This window comes from Petromyzon marinus, chromosome 7, assembly GCF_048934315.1.
Source record: "Petromyzon marinus isolate PM22_M1 ecotype Great Lakes invasive population chromosome 7, UKy_Petmar_22M1.pri1.0, whole genome shotgun sequence".
NCBI classification, from domain to species: Eukaryota; Metazoa; Chordata; class Hyperoartia; order Petromyzontiformes; family Petromyzontidae; genus Petromyzon; species Petromyzon marinus.
In genome coordinates, this window is record NC_133673.1 from 5,099,249 (window position 1) to 5,115,131 (window position 15,883).

The 15,883-nt window shown below is 41.6% G+C and overlaps 1 protein-coding gene across 9 annotated transcripts in view; it reads left to right on the top strand.

The window, feature by feature from the left end:
- Positions 1–15,883, top strand: part of LRRIQ1 (leucine rich repeats and IQ motif containing 1) — a 118,898-nt gene that overhangs the window by 74,431 nt on the left and 28,584 nt on the right. For 8 of the 9 annotated variants that reach the window (XM_076065276.1, XM_076065272.1, XM_076065273.1 and 5 more), the window contains one exon: positions 15,036–15,137. The exons of the other annotated variant lie outside the window; for it this stretch is intronic. In XM_076065276.1, coding sequence (XP_075921391.1) covers positions 15,036–15,137 — 102 coding nt within the window. The remainder of the gene's footprint in view (positions 1–15,035; positions 15,138–15,883) is intronic. 9 annotated transcript variants of the gene reach the window in all.

The following is a 15,883-nucleotide window of genomic DNA, read 5'->3' on the forward strand; positions in this document are numbered from 1 at the left end:
CAAAGAGCTCCATTTTGGTCTCATCTGATCACAACACTTTCACCCAGTTGTCTTCTGAATCATTCAGATGTTCATTGGCAAACTTCAGACAGGCATGTATATGTGCTTTCTTGAGCAGAGGGACCTTGCGGGCACTGCAGGATTTCAGTCCTTCACGGCGTAGTGTGTTACCAATTGTTTTCTTGGTGACTATGGTCCCAGCTGCCTTGAGATCATTGACAAGATCCTCCCGTGTAGTTCTGGGCTGATTCCTCACCGTTCTCATGATCATTGCAACTCCACGAGGTGAGATCTTGCATGGAGCCCCAGGCCGAGGGAGATTGACAGTTCTTTTGTGTTTCTTCCATTTGCGAATAATCGCACCAACTGTTGTCACCTTCTCACCAAGCTGCTTGGCAATGGTCTTGTAGCCCATTCCAGCCTTGTGTAGGTCTACAATCTTGTCCCTGACATCCTTGGAGAGTTCTTTGGTCTTGGCCATGGTGGAGAGTTTGGAATCTGATTGATTGATTGCTTCTGTGGACAGTTGTCTTTTATACAGGTAACAAGCTGAGATTAGGAGCACTCCCTTTAAGAGTGTGCTCCTAATCTCAGCTCATTGCCTGTATAAAAGACACCTGGGAGCCAGACATTTCTGACTGAGAGGGGGTCAAATACTTATTTCCCTCATTAAAATGCAAATCAATTTATAACATTTTTGACATGCGTTTTTCTGAATTTTGTTGTTGTTATTCTGTCTGTCACCGTTCAAATAAACCTACCATTCAAATTATGGACTGATCATTTCTTTGTCAGTAGGCAAACGTATAAAATCAGCAGGGGATCAAATTCTTTTTTTCCCTCACTGCATATTGACCACTGCTGACATCCTATTAAGTTATGTTATGATTATAAGACTTGACCCCCAATTGTGATTTGAATTCAGAATTTCAAATATGTTTTCATTTATTTCACCAGTTAAAGCTCACCATGTCATGTTATTACATGGTATATATATATAAAACATTTGGATAACTGGGTGACTTCCTCTTATCCTCAGGATGGCTTTGATAACAGAGTGAATGTTAAAATAGAAAGGTAAAGGTGCTACCCTGCAATCTCTTGCTCACGCCACTGCCGGTAGATGGGCTGCCACGAAAGGGTTTCTAAAGAATACCCCTGTAGGGGGTATCTTGGTCTGCTCGTCTCTGCTGACCAGTAATCTTGAAAGAGGTGGTAGTGCTCACACTTTACCCCACCACACGTGGCTAGCCGATCAATTATGGCGCATCCATTTATATTTCTGGGTGTACAGAGGCGGGGGGGATTATAAGAAACTTCCAATCAAGAAATACAATTAATATATATCAAATTCAAGGCTTGCTTGTGCAAGAGAAATATGTAAAAAAAATAGTTCAGCACAATAATGTATTATCTCATATGTTGACTCTACTTCGTCAGACAAACCAATTGCTTTGTTAAGCCATTCTTTCAACAAACTAATGGCATGTCTTCCTGTGGTCAGAGGTGAGCTTAATTTTACTGAAAGCTGATAGGACAGTGGCTCTGGCAGGCCATGGCTGCATTCAGAAGGGCAATTGTAAACTGGGAAAATGTGAATGTGATGCTGTTGTGTAGGTTTTCATGGTTGTGCTGCATCGCTCTCCGATGCTTTTTCGGGTTGTACCGCGTGTTGTTCGTCATGTTGCCTAACTTTTCGCTTCCTGTCCCGAAGCTTCTTCACGGACTGTGCCTAAAGGTGAAGTGCTAAATGTCAATGCGATTTTATATTTTGTAACCTATTGATATTATTTTACGAAATGCGCAATTGCACATTAATTCTCATTGCATCCGGTCCACTGGTGTTGTTGAAGAGAGCCCGAGTCACAGTTGGAAGGTTGCAAGTTCAAATCCTAGTCGGGGATTGACTCAGCCCATCATCCTTGTAGGGTCAATACAATTAGTACCACTTTGCATGAAGTCAATGGTGTGGGTGCTTTAGAAAGACTTGTATGCCATACAACTAGAATGTTTTACCACTAGAAAGGGGCATTCCATATGACGTGAACTATTTTTATTTTACGAGGTGAGGCCCACTGAGCTATATAGCTCTTTTTCAGAAGTGACCTGGCCACAAATGATAGTCAATGAAGTGGTTCATCACATGGAACTTTATAGCAGCCAAATATTCTAAACACATGTTTCTAAATATGGAGGGGAAAACCAGAGAACCCGTAGAAAAATACACCCGACCACAGGAAGAACATGCAAACTCCAAATATACCAGTGTCAGGGTCGGGATCTAACCCACAGCCTCCTGTATAGCAGGCGAGGTAGTTAACATCTCATGTTCGACCAAAACTACCCGTGGAAAGTCTAGGTCAGGTTTAGACACCGATTTCTGCATGTGCTGTGGATGGCTTAGGATAGAAATCAGGTACTAAAATCTGAGCAGAGTAATTTACTAACCACTACGCCATGACTTTTCTCACACATGCACAGCACACCTATCAGGTCAGGTCAAAGGTCAAAGCATCTCCACGCCCACACAAACAATGTGATGGTGTTCATCCCCATTGGTAGCCCTGAATCAGCAGTGGGAATTCCTCGTTTTCATGATGGGGGTCCTGTCTCCAAAGGATGACCAACGTGATTTCTCACAGTGTGGTTTTATCGGCACTCGAGGGATGATAACCTTCGTCAACCTCTCACCAGGAATTTAACTCACAACCTTCAAATTGTGAGTTGAGTGCTCTAACCAGTGCGTCATCCAGCTAAATACTACACTGACACACACTCGCACACTCACGCAAACACTGTATATTGCCAGATGAGGCTGTAACCTAACAAGGTCACCCTGTTGTTAATATAGTTTACATTGGCCAGAGCTGTAGGTGATGTCTTTAAAAGCCAAACAGGGGATCCCAAAAGCTTCAAGGTCCCCCATCACAAGGCAGTCATACCATTACCTTTGTGCTCAACCCAGCCCAGTGTCTGAACCATTAGGGGTCAGTTACACCTAACCTTTCAGCCAGTCTTAGGGTGAGTGAGTGACGTAAAGGGTGGAGGTTTTTTGTTCATTTCCCCGGGTGCGTTACAGTAATTTGTGGGGCCAGCAATGCAGCTTTTCCTGCATCACAGCACCGTGAGCTTGCCGGTGGGAGGTTGTGCGTCAGTTGTGAGCGACTCGAGCCAAGGCTGGTTAGAGGAGTTGCACACATTTTCCCAATGACCTCACCTAAAACAATTATTATTTTAAACCATTTTATATGCACGTCTAAATGAATAGCCTGTGGCGTGACTGGCCCCTGCCATGAGACTGTGGAATTTCTACCACTGTCTGAGGGATGCTAACAGAGATGCACACCAGTTTACCACATTGTTTTAATAAGGAGACACTTTTACTTGGTCTGAATGAAAGTTTGAACGAGCTGATGATACCATTGGCCAGCATTAGTTTCTCTCAAGCTGGGGTCCACAGACCTCAAGGGGGAATGCAACAATATTGCATGAAGCCATTATGTACTCATAGCATCTGCAGGTGATATGTGGAAATAACTTTGAGTTATGGCACAAGACCATGAGAAGTGGAGGCATTGGGTTGTCCGGTGTCAGTCACATGGAACAAAGTAATAAGTAATGTGTGCCGTCTTGGTAAGAAGTGGAAGTAAATAAATAAATTCGTACGCAGGTTGGACATTTTTCATAGCTGTGCTAATGAGTCTCACAAAAGTCAAAATTGGATCAGGGTTTTGTCTGTTTAGAACGATGCTGGGGAAAAAAAAAACGTATCCATAAGGCATTATGGTAATTGGAATTGTATTATTGTTATTTTGGCAATAAAATATATCATGCCCTATTTATTAGCTTGTTTAAATGGTGATTTCTTCACTGTGTTTATACTGGAAATAAGCCCTCAAAGGTGGGGTTTTCAAATAAGTGGCAACCCAAATGTATTCGCAGTGGATTTTATAGTGCAGCGATTAGTAACCGGATTGAGACCATCAAAATCCAAAAGATGCAAAAGCCACATTTCGCTTGGGTGGGAGCCTGGGATTTGAACCAAGGATCTCAGCAATTCTGGCTCTGTACTCTCATACGGGGATAGTATTTGGCCACTGAACAATTATATTTTTTTTATGGAATGGGAATGAACACTTAAGAAGTGAATGTTCTGTACTTTAGCTAATTTACAATATGCCTTACTTGCCCCATCATACTCTGTATTACAAAAAAAAACATGAGAGCTACACAGGCCTTCTTGGCTATGTACTTCACTACCCTGAAATATACATGATAAGTTATTATATATACTTTGGCTTTTGATTATGGAACTCACCAATATTAAATATTGAACACTTGTCATTAAGGTATTTGTTTATTATGGCTTCTAGAGAAAGCACACATGTTACAACCTTCATTGCAGTGTTTAACACAGTGAAGGATATTCATTAAAGATGGATTAGCTTCAAAATGATGAAACAAAGAGCTGTGCAAGATCAGGACGGAGTACTTTCAGAAAGCTAAAATTGATCATAAAAAGGATGAAAGAGGGCAGATTACCGTTTACAGGCATTGGACTGGCACCCAGAGGTCGTCAACCAGGGGATGTCCTAAAACCAAATAGTGGGACACTCTAAGACAGGGGTGGGGAACGTCCGGCCCACGGGCTGTATAAGGCCCACAAAATCATTTGGTCTGGCCCTGCCAAGGCAACTGCAGGCGGGACTCGAAATTCAATAAATCCAGGAGCAAACCTGGAAAATCAGCTGCGAGTAGCAACATCATCAATACCAGCTAACATCATCAATACTAGCTAACATCATCAATACCAGCTAACATCATCAATACCAGCTAACATCATCAATACCAGCTAACATCATCAATACCAGCTAACATCATCATTACCAGCTAACATCATCAATACCAGCTAACATCATCACACGCCTCGCCAAAGAGAAGCAGTTACAGCCATCACATTAGGGGTGAGTTAATTAAATGTTTGACCAAATATAACAGGCTAATTTTTAAGTTGATAAGTTTGTATGGCCCGCGAATGATGTTATAAATATCCAAATGGCCCTTGGCAGAAAAAAAGGTTCCCTGCCCCTGCTCTAAGAGCAGAGCTAGGAGCCAGGGCGTTGTCTGTGTACCAGTGGCAAGATTTGAATGAAGTAAGAGATGGCGAGGTCTTTAATGGCAATAACAGCATAGGTTGTGATAGTCTACTTCATCTTGACCGTGATCTTGCTTCACAGTCACTTCTTAGAAAGATACTCACAATAAAGGCTTTTGGGTTAGATCGAGTAAGTATAAATGTGTCTCAACCCTCCACCACCTGACACGGCCAATCAGTGAAAAATGTGTCACGTTAACAAAACGCCAATTAGTAACTTCTTCAGCCCACCGGTGTGTTTGAAGAGTGAGCATTTATAATTTAAGTACGATGTTTTGCTGGTAATTAATCCAGTATCTTCGGGCGATTTGCCAGAATAGTGAAGCTATCTACCTGCTTCCGGTCTTAAATAGTGCAGGACGACGTCATCATTGAACCCCATCAGGTTCGAGATCAGAGGCGGAGGGGGGGGTATTGTAGTTATATAATGGATTAGTTATCAATTAGTAGGTGATTCCTCTATAAGGAAATGTAATATGTATTGTGTATTACTTAATAATCACTTCTAGGCTGTGCTAAGTCTGTAGCTATCAGAGCGGTTAAAATTATTGGTATTTCTCTAAATTTCGATGGATTCTCTAATTAGTCTTGGCCAGTAATAATTAGTTTTGCATAACACTTCAACGTTATCAAAATCAATTGAGTGTTCTTGTTGGCAAGCATGTTCTGCCACTGCCGACAGTTGTGTTTGAGATCATTTAATGTTCCTTTGGTGTTCTTTTAGTCTTACGCTAACGTTACGTCCCGTCTGTCCAACATAGCATTTACCGCATAAGCAATTGATCCAATTTACACCTTCTTGATAACTTAAGTAATTCATCTTTAGTATAAGACACTAGTTTTAGAATTTTGTGTACCGTACCAAATCTTATTTTATGGCTTTACTTTTGCAAAAACACGGGCTAATTTGTCAGTTACTCCTGAGATACATGGTATTTTAATTGTTTTGATAATCTGATCACTTTCAGCAGTTTTGTTGTTCGGTCTTGGTTTGGCATTCAATGCTCTGTTAATTTGAGCATTGTTGTAGCCATTCAGTCGTAGTGCTTTTTTAACATGTTTCATCTCTCTCCTTCGACTTTAACCATCTGACACTGTTTTTGCCCGATGTATGAGTATCTTGATAGAGGATTTCTGTGATGGGTAATGATACGAATCTGCATTGTCATAGGCATCAGTATGTGTTCCCTTTCGGTAGATGCTGTATTATTTTACCATTTAGGCCGCGTCCAAGCAAAATGTCTAGGAAGGGGAGTGTGTACTTCACCCTCATTTCCATGTGGACTGGATGGCCGGGTTTTGTTCATTGAGATGATTTCAAAATGAATTAAGTGTATCTTTACCATGTGGCCAGACAACCAAAGAATCATTGACATATCTAAACCAAAAAGTGCTCTTGTTTGAAAGTTTTCCATTTACAGATTTGCTATAGCAGGAGATAAAGGAGAGCCCATTGCTGTTCCTTCCTTTTATTTAAATAAATCACTGCTCCATAAGAAATAAGTGTTATTTAGACAATGGTCAGCTAGTTTTGGAATATCTTCCAGTAACTAATTGACGTTTTGTTAATGTGACATATTTTTTACTGATTTGCCGTGTCGGGTGGTGGAGGGTTGCGACACATTTATACTTAGGCGATCTAACCCACAAGCCTTTGTTATGAATACAACTGGTCGCAAAAGCCTACGTGTTAAACAAAGCTATTACTGCCCACACATTTTTTTTGAGAGGCACAGTTAGACATTATTGACTGATATATGGGGCCATATGGTGTATTGAGATATATAAATACGTGTGAATGTAACTGATGATAGTTCCATCTCTTTCTGCATGACACGTTGTCTTTAGTTCTAACAATGCATTGTATTAGTCATTTTCTTTAACACAAATTAGTCTTAAATATATGGCAGAGTGGAGGTTTCCTCGACATGTCAGCCCATAAGTTTGCTTGCGTGGTTCATTCGCGTTTTCCTTTGTGTAAACGCCTGTGTTTATTTACTTACACACTGAAAAGTTAGCTCAGCTGTTGAGCAGTTGAGCAACATTGATGAGCCGCTTGTCTTAATTTCTTTCAGGAAGGGAGCAATGTCTGCTGCCTGTTAAACATTCATACACATTTTTCTTCTCAGTCAGCAAGAAGATGATAATTTATAAGTATTAACCCTCATTCCTGGTGTTTGGAAAAATAAGTGAAAACGTGTACATTGTGCAAGGGGTTGTTTGGACAATAATTGGTGACTAGGCCGAGACCATTAACTCACTGGACTTGAGAATATGGTGCTTCCGTGGAGGTAAACCAGTGTTCAGACTTTGGCATCGGTCTTTTGAAGTGAACTTAAGTATAAAAGCAATAATTCCAGATTTTATGGAATAATTATGAATGAATTCATCTTCTTTGGTTCTTTCGGTAAAGTCACGTAGAATGAGAATAAAATGATAAATTGATAAAATAAAATAACACAATAATATTCTCACGACGTTTCGGCCACAACACAAGCGGCTTGTGTTGTGGCCGAAACGTCGTGAGAATATTATTGTGTTATTTTATTTGATCAATTTATTATTTTATTCTCATTCTACGTGACTTTACCGAAAGAACCAAAGAAGATGAATCCTTGCAGTCACGAAAGCTTTAAATCGAAATATAAATGAATTGTTAAATCAATTGTTACGTTCGATTTAGTCATTATAGTCAATGGCGTGCCTATATAAACAATACGAAAGCCATTATCTTACATTGAAAGCCATTGCGAATTTGAAATCACTGTATAATACCAAAGTAGTGCAGTTTTATGAGCACTTTTTCTTGGTCGCACTTTGCTCACAGTACCCCAACTCGCTGTCAGTGGTGGACTTTAAAAACCTGGCCCCTCTCGAGGTAAATAGAATGCATATCAATTTGTGGGTAGTCAATAGTGGCCATCTTACGTTTAGACTGGCCCTACCCATCGAAATGAAATGTCTACTGCTGATTCAGGGCCTCCAACAGAGTTGAACACTGCCCCATGATCGTTTGAGCAGAGAGACGCTTGAATTTTTGACATTGACGCTGTAGTGATACGCTCATTGTCCATTAGACCCACTGTAACCACTCATCCCATCACCACCACCAGCGTTGCCTGTGGTATTTATTTCATGCACCTGGCATTGGTTGAGCAACAGCGTGGAAAACAAGCTCAACCTGGCCCAAGAGTTCACATTCCTCAGCATCCAGCCATCTTCTCGGAGGACACTGGGACCAGCTGAGAGACTGGGTTTTGAAATCGGTGACTTAAGGTGACTGGATGATAGCCCCGAGTCGGCGTTTCGATTTCCGCTGCCATACAGTAATTTGTTACTGGGAATTGCCAATTACTCGTGAGGCTGTGGAATTAAATCATCGAGGCCCTGTGCATACTGTCGCAACGGCGAGCATGCCCAGCACTTTGCAGTAGGTTCCGTAGCACTGGGCCAAGGGTTTTGTAGTTTTCATGAAAACATGTTGAGTGTCCTTGGACAGACATATTTGCCTGGCATAGCAATATGTAGTGCATTGTCCCCCACAAAAAAAAAACGTCTGTCACCCTTCCAAAACAAGGCATGGGTGGTCATAATTACATATTTTGATATTCTGGAGCCAGGCACTGCATCGGATGACCACTGTTGACTTCCCACAAAACGGTACTCAACTTATCATCCATGGGGAGACAAGAGCCTGAATGGTTGGTTGCTCAACCAGGATTTGAACTCAACACCCTTCTAATTGTGAGTTGGACGATCTAACCTAGCAACGAGAAAACTCACAACTGTTGGTGGTACTTTTTTTCTACAATTCTTTGCTGAGTACTTTCGGCATTGTGCCATGTAGCTGATTTTCAGAACTCAATGTGCCAGATTCACATTTTACTTTCAAAACAAGCCATTTGTTTCATTATTGGCAATGGAGACGTTGGTACATTTTGTCATAAAAAAGGAACATTCACCAGCACATGAATATGTTCCTTACAATAGCAATTACATTGATACGTTACATACTCATACTCTTTGGTTCTTTCGGTCGTATGAATTTTTGCAGTCACGAAAGCTTCTAATCAAGAAAGTTACATACTGATCTCTCATTCACAAAATAGAGTTGGCTTAGCCTTGTCGAAGTCAACAATTCAAAGCGCCTTCATAGGCACACAAGCATCGTTCAAAATAGACACTCCTGTTGCCATATTAGTGATGAAAATTCCATATTTCTGTGGTTGGTGGTCAGCCTCTACAAGAGGGCATCCTGAATTGGCTTCTCCACAAACATGTAGTCATTCTATTGCCCACAGCGGTGTGATCATTTTAACCCACGGTCTTACAATTGTGAGTTAGACAGCCTAACCGCAGCACCACCTGTATTCCTCTACGTGAGCATGGATGTGCGTTGTGATTATGGTTGCTGCGATATCATACGGTGCACTATACATTTTCACAGTACGGTAATGATTGCGATATCGGTTTGTATCTGTAATATGTGTTGCGTGGTTACTGTACTTTGCTGCGCTTCATGTACAAATATAGATTTCAATTGCAGTTCACAAAACACAAGCCTCCGACAAGTCTGATGATCATTGCAACTTTACAAACTTTGACGCTAATAACGCACTTTCTGTCATTTACACATGATTAAATAACGACATTAACTGCACAAATTATGTCATGAAAACATGGTGCTGTCAGTTACTTTAAAATATGTTTTTTAAAGCACTAATTTAATGAGTAAGATGTACTTTTATTTTTGTGTTGGCTATTTCATTATCAAGAAAAAAAACATGAAAAATTTCAAATAGAGTGAGCAACAATTATCACGTCTAAAAGATAGTTTGTAAAAACGGATTCCACAAATATTGTGGTCTTTATATCGTACAATACATCGTAATATCGCCATATCACAGCGCACCACTGTTGTGACGATATTTAAGCAACAACATTGTTCACCGGTGTTTTGGACTGCCCCTTCCATTAAATCATCGCCACACGTCAACTCCTCGGGCTTGTGGAATACCACGGCCATTACGATGCGTGTCTGCGGACAAATGCTGGTCGATGTATGCGTACAATTGAAAACACAACACGGGAAGTGGGCTGCCCAGAACACATCCCGAATACCACTGACAAGAAGCCCCGCGCCCCCCGCTTCCGCCCGCCCCCCCCCCCCCCCCACACTGCAGCATTTAACGTTGATTTTGCATGTGTCTTGTGGCCTATGCATGCAGGCCAACGTTGTTATTTTCACTTTGGCAGGGAGTGATTGTAGCAGAGGTTGTGTTGTGTTAACCCTTTTATACCTCAAACTCCCCGTACTCGAGACTCTTGCTTATTCCCTGGGACCGATTTCATCGTTGCCATGGCACCGCCGCCCCCAAGGAATATACTGACCAATCACACGGTCCCACTCCGTGAGCTGTCTATCCCATGAATGGTTTCTGATTGCGCAGTGAGATGAGAATGATGGTTAACCAACTAATTATTTTTTTGTATTTTAAAGATATTTACATGTTATGACCGTAAGTGCTGTGACACACAACTCGACTCACAATTTGAATGTTTTCAATTAGAATCTTGAGGAGTCAGGAGCCGACCCAGCCCATCATCCTTTTTTTAGGAAAATAAAATGAGGATTTATCTTCTCAAACAAGCATGGGACAGTGCTCATCTCTATGGTGGTAATTACACATCCTATGGTTCGAGAACATTCATCTAAAATGATGACTTTTTAATCTCCACAAAGTATCAATAATATAGGCTTTTGGTCGTACTCCATTGTATTGACCCGAGAGTAATGTAGGGCTGATTTGGCCACCAACCGAGATTTGAATTCCCTAGCCCTGTGATATAACAACAGCACCACCAGTCTGGGTATTGTTATGAATAATTTCAAAATAACTTTCTCACAATGGATGTTACTTCATGCAGTAATCGTTGGTGACTGAGTTGACAGCAGCAAGCATATTGCATATGAGTGCTTAGTTTAATATCACCAAGGCCTGAGCGATGCTGGCTGGCCTAGTGCTCTGACTGGCTTATTTGTTTTGGAGATCTGAATGAATCGTCGATTAATGTTACCTCTCACGTTGCGTACTTGGAACCATGTGTATTAGAATGGATTGTTTCCAATGTACGTGTGTATGTTTAAAGATGACTGTACCGCTATAGATCCCATACATTCAAACCACTGTTATATTCTGTAACTTTATATAGCATTGTAATGCGAAATGCATCAGTGATAAAAAAAGAACTGCCATCTTCTCTGGATTATGATGCACCTTTTTCCCAGTATTTTAAAATAAAAGTTTGGAGTGTGTCTTTTAATCTGATGTGTGTATGTGTGATAAATTCGATTGACACCGCATAAGTTTGGGATGAATCTTACTTTCCAGAGCGTATTATACTCCAGAGAATATGGCAATTCATGAATCGGACCGGGACCCTGAATCATGACGATTCACCGAATTGTGGATGGCATGCATCATAATGATTCCATCCCCTGTTCATGAGTTCCACTACGGTACGTCTGTTGGTTACTCTCCACCACGTGTCTCGTGAGGGCGATGGCTACAACGCGTCTGGGGCGGGGTCGGATTGCTCCCCCTGACCTTCCCGAAAGCGATCGCGTAAACTCACAACGTTTCCACGATCCGACTGAAAAGCATTTTAGCGCGAGCGGCAGTTAAGCAAATAAAATAATGTCATAGGTGAAAGGGTAGCCTGGAAGAGGGAGGGCAGCTGAAGGCCCATCACTGTCTCTGTGGGATAAGGGGTTCTTATGGTAGCCATCAAAACTAGCTTTGCGTGTTCACTGTGGTTGTCACAAGAGGTAATCGCAGAGAACAGCGCCTGACGTAGAAGTGGATTTTCTAAAACAAATGATGAATGCTCGATTTAAAAAAAAGTATATTGTTTTTTATAAGGATAGCCAAGTTCCATAGCAATAGTTAGCTGTTTTTTTTTTACGATTGTTTGAACTCATATTAATTGGGTGTTAATTTAAAATGGCGATTTCTTTTTATTGTGGATAAATTTGGATGAATTTGGAGTATTAATCCAGTGACTTCAGTAAATGAAGATTGACTTGTAAAATATTTCTACTTTACAGGAAAAGAGATTCTCACGAACAGGAATTAAATCCTTGCACCATCAGTGGACTGTGCATTTAATATGAAAGGGGGCCATGTGAAGAAAATACGTTACATCCAGGCATATCATTTAGTCAAACCATAGACTTTTCTATCATCCCGCAAATCATGACAATTGTAAAAGTTTGATTTAAAGGAAACAACTTTAACTATGGGAGTCAAGACCTTTACCTGAACGTGTTTATATAATCACTAGCCTTTTGCCTGTCCAAGGACGGGTGTATTGCAGTAAATCTGAAACTTGCAAGCGAACAGCAGAGCGCGACGTGATATTCACTGCATCAATTCGTGTGCAATTTGTAAGGGCGCGGTGACACAGACTTATTTCATTTTAAGATTATAATCCCCTGTTCATCACGACGTCCTTTTTACTTTGATGTTTCAACAGCGTTACGGAGATCACGTGACGTGAGGGTTCTGCCTATGTAGTGAGGGTTGTAAGTTGACGCCGAGGAGGGGGGGGGGAGGCGCCTCGGCCCCCCATGTGTAGTGACGTCAGCCGCTAATTATTATGAATGTGGGTGGGGGGGGTGCCCATTTGGAGGACGTCACCTTATAATGATTATTAATGAGGGGGGCTGTTCGATGTGGAGTGACGTCACCTGCTCATGATTATTAATGAGGGGGGAGGGTGCTCCATGTGGAGTGACGTCACCTGCTCATGATTATTAATGAGGGGGGATGTTCGATGTGGAGTGACGTCACGAGCGTTAAGGACATTCCTGGGTGATTATAGTAGGTATTCTGAGTTGAATAATCACATGTGGTAGGGTAAAGTATGGGTGCTTATCTTCCAAAACTTATGGCGAAAGTGGAAGAGCAGGCTAAACTCCCTAGTGGAGGCCCTTTCTGCGATTGTTTTAATCACATTCACTTGCACTGAATAAATACATATTCTTGTAAAGACAAATGAGTGTAAGAATGAAATAGTATAGAATAGAATTACATCCAGTTTAGGACAGAAATATTGCAGTCCTACACACTTTCATAAACAAAGCCTAAATAAATCATCAGTAAAGCATCAGAATCATGTATAATGATAGAACAGCGACACTGAGATACACATAATTCGAGTGCCAGGAAATACTCTCGCCAAGGTTATGCATTAACATCTTATCTGAATATAGGATTGGATTCATGAAGGGAAATCTTATTATTGCGTATGGCAATATTTCCAGGAACTAAATGCCAATGTCGAGTTCTACTAGCCACGAGAGTTCTTCAAGGAGAGAGTTCGTGTCGTTATGCTAATCCTCAATAAGCAGAAGACTCCAGTGGTAAAGCATATGGTCCATGGTTGGGTTTGCATGGTCACAATCGCACTGGGGCTTGTCTTTAAAATGTCCATTCATGAAAGGAGATGTTCGCATCGGCCTTTTGATGTTTTGGTGTGGTTCATGATTCACACCAGTGTCTCCCAGGATTGGCATGAAAATAAATTGGACAAAGAATGGTATACCAACCACAGGAAAAGAACTACAGGAAGTTATTTAAAAAAAAGCCTGCAAAGGCTAAAGATACATGTGAGCAAAAGAAAGATCACGTACAACACGTTTGCTTAGAGAAATAAAATAATTGTTGAACGGACACAACTGTAAAATGCAGAAGAATATATGCATTACTAGTTTTACTACCCGGCTTCGCCCAAGACTTGGATTTATGTCTTGGATTAATACACGGCCTACGCGGAGGGTGGGGGGGGTGACGTCAGCAGGCACACTGCGTGACGCTGCCGCATGCGGGTGACATCACAGATGTGACGTCACCACTCACTTGCCGTGCAAAATATAACCATTATTGCCCCCCCCCCGCCCCCCAAAATACAAAAGTCTATTTTTATACTTTTTTGCATTGTGTACAGTCTGGAAGCTACCCACGTGCCAAATTTCAAGTTTGTTGCATGTCGGGAAGTATGCTAAACATTTCGAACAGACACACATTCACAAATGTCCCTTTTATATATATAGATATATAATACCTGGGAGAACTATTTAATTTGAAAATGAAGACAATCACGAAGCGCTGCCTGCTCAAAGGAGCAATGGAACAGCATCACCTATATTGGCAAGGCTGAGCCAGTGGTGGAAATTCCACTTTCCCATACATAGGAAAACCACTTTTGAATTAAAAAAGTGGTACAAAGTTGTACGAAGCCCATAGGGTGAAGGAAGATGGGTGGAATTGACCTCCAGAATTTAACTTTGGAGCCTTCTGCTTATAAGTTGGGTGCTCCCCAACCAGTATTACCCTGCTTGTGTCAAACAAACAAACACACACATTCAAACTCCACATTTGTGTATGTGCGTGATTAAAGGAAGGCCCCAACCAAAAAATACACAGCCTAGCTGTGTGTCTTGGGCTATGTAACACATATTTTAAAAGTGAATTTTTGACAAAATAATATTTTGAAATCTCAGTACTCATGAAAATATTGGTTTGTCGAGTGTTATTCTAAACACTGCACGAATATGAAATGGTTACAGATGATTTTGTCCTTCTATGATCGTTCTGAACCAAAAATATTTATATATATATACTTCAATGCAATGATGTTGTGATGTATGGTGTAGCAGCTCTCATTGATGAAGCTTCCGAATCATGTCGTGAAGCTCAAAACGCACAGATTTGGCCCATACCGACAAGGAGAATTGCTGGTTGTGTTTTTGGGCTGCATCATCAGCCTTGAAGGAGTTCAAAGCGGCGTGCCTGTGTTTGTGTTTGCGTCCGTGCAGACCCGACGGTGAGGCTGGTGCACTTTAAGACGGAGAAGAGCAGGCAGCCACCCGTGCAGCCCACTCGACCCATGCCTGCGGCCCGCCTCGGATATTTCAGCGGTGAAAGACAAGTTTCTTCGCTCGCATTGCTCCACTTTGGAATTCTCGTGCCTTTTGCCGAGTTCTTACAACCTTGCTGTAATCAAGAAACTTTTAACTCGTACCTATTCGACAGTGCTGTTTGTTGCTGGCCACTTGGCATTTTTGGGCCTTTTGACCTGTGATCAGCACCGCCAATTAGCCCGGTTGGCTGTGTATGGTGCGAAAGAAGTTCAGCATACATACACACAACCAACTGTGATGAAAGAACAAATGCCAGAAATAGTTGCACTTTTTCATTCAAAAGTCAAGGGTCATTCCAGGCGTGAACATGTATGTAGTGGGACTGCACTTATCTCCATTGTTGGCCCAAAGCCAGTGGTGGGAATTCAACATTGCCTTGGCGGGGGCCGGTCTCTCCATAGGGCAACAATTGTTCACGATTAACCCTCAAGCGATGATGGCCTGAGTTACTACCCCTACCCCCTGCCGAGGTGTAAAGCATAAGGCGAGGGCCCTGTTATAGTGCGATGCAGACAGATAGCCTAAGTTGGCACCTTTTGACAGAACATTCCTTCACAGCTGGGCTTCACGAAAGAAAGTTTAAATTCAATTTTTTTTTTTTACCATATTTGTTTACGTTCAATAAGCCAATAGTGACCAGGTTTGTACCATCAAAAGATGGGAATTAACCTTGAGTGGTGAAGCAGCAGCCGGGAATGGAACCTAGGTCCTCAGCAGTGCGGGCTCAATACCCTGGCATGGGA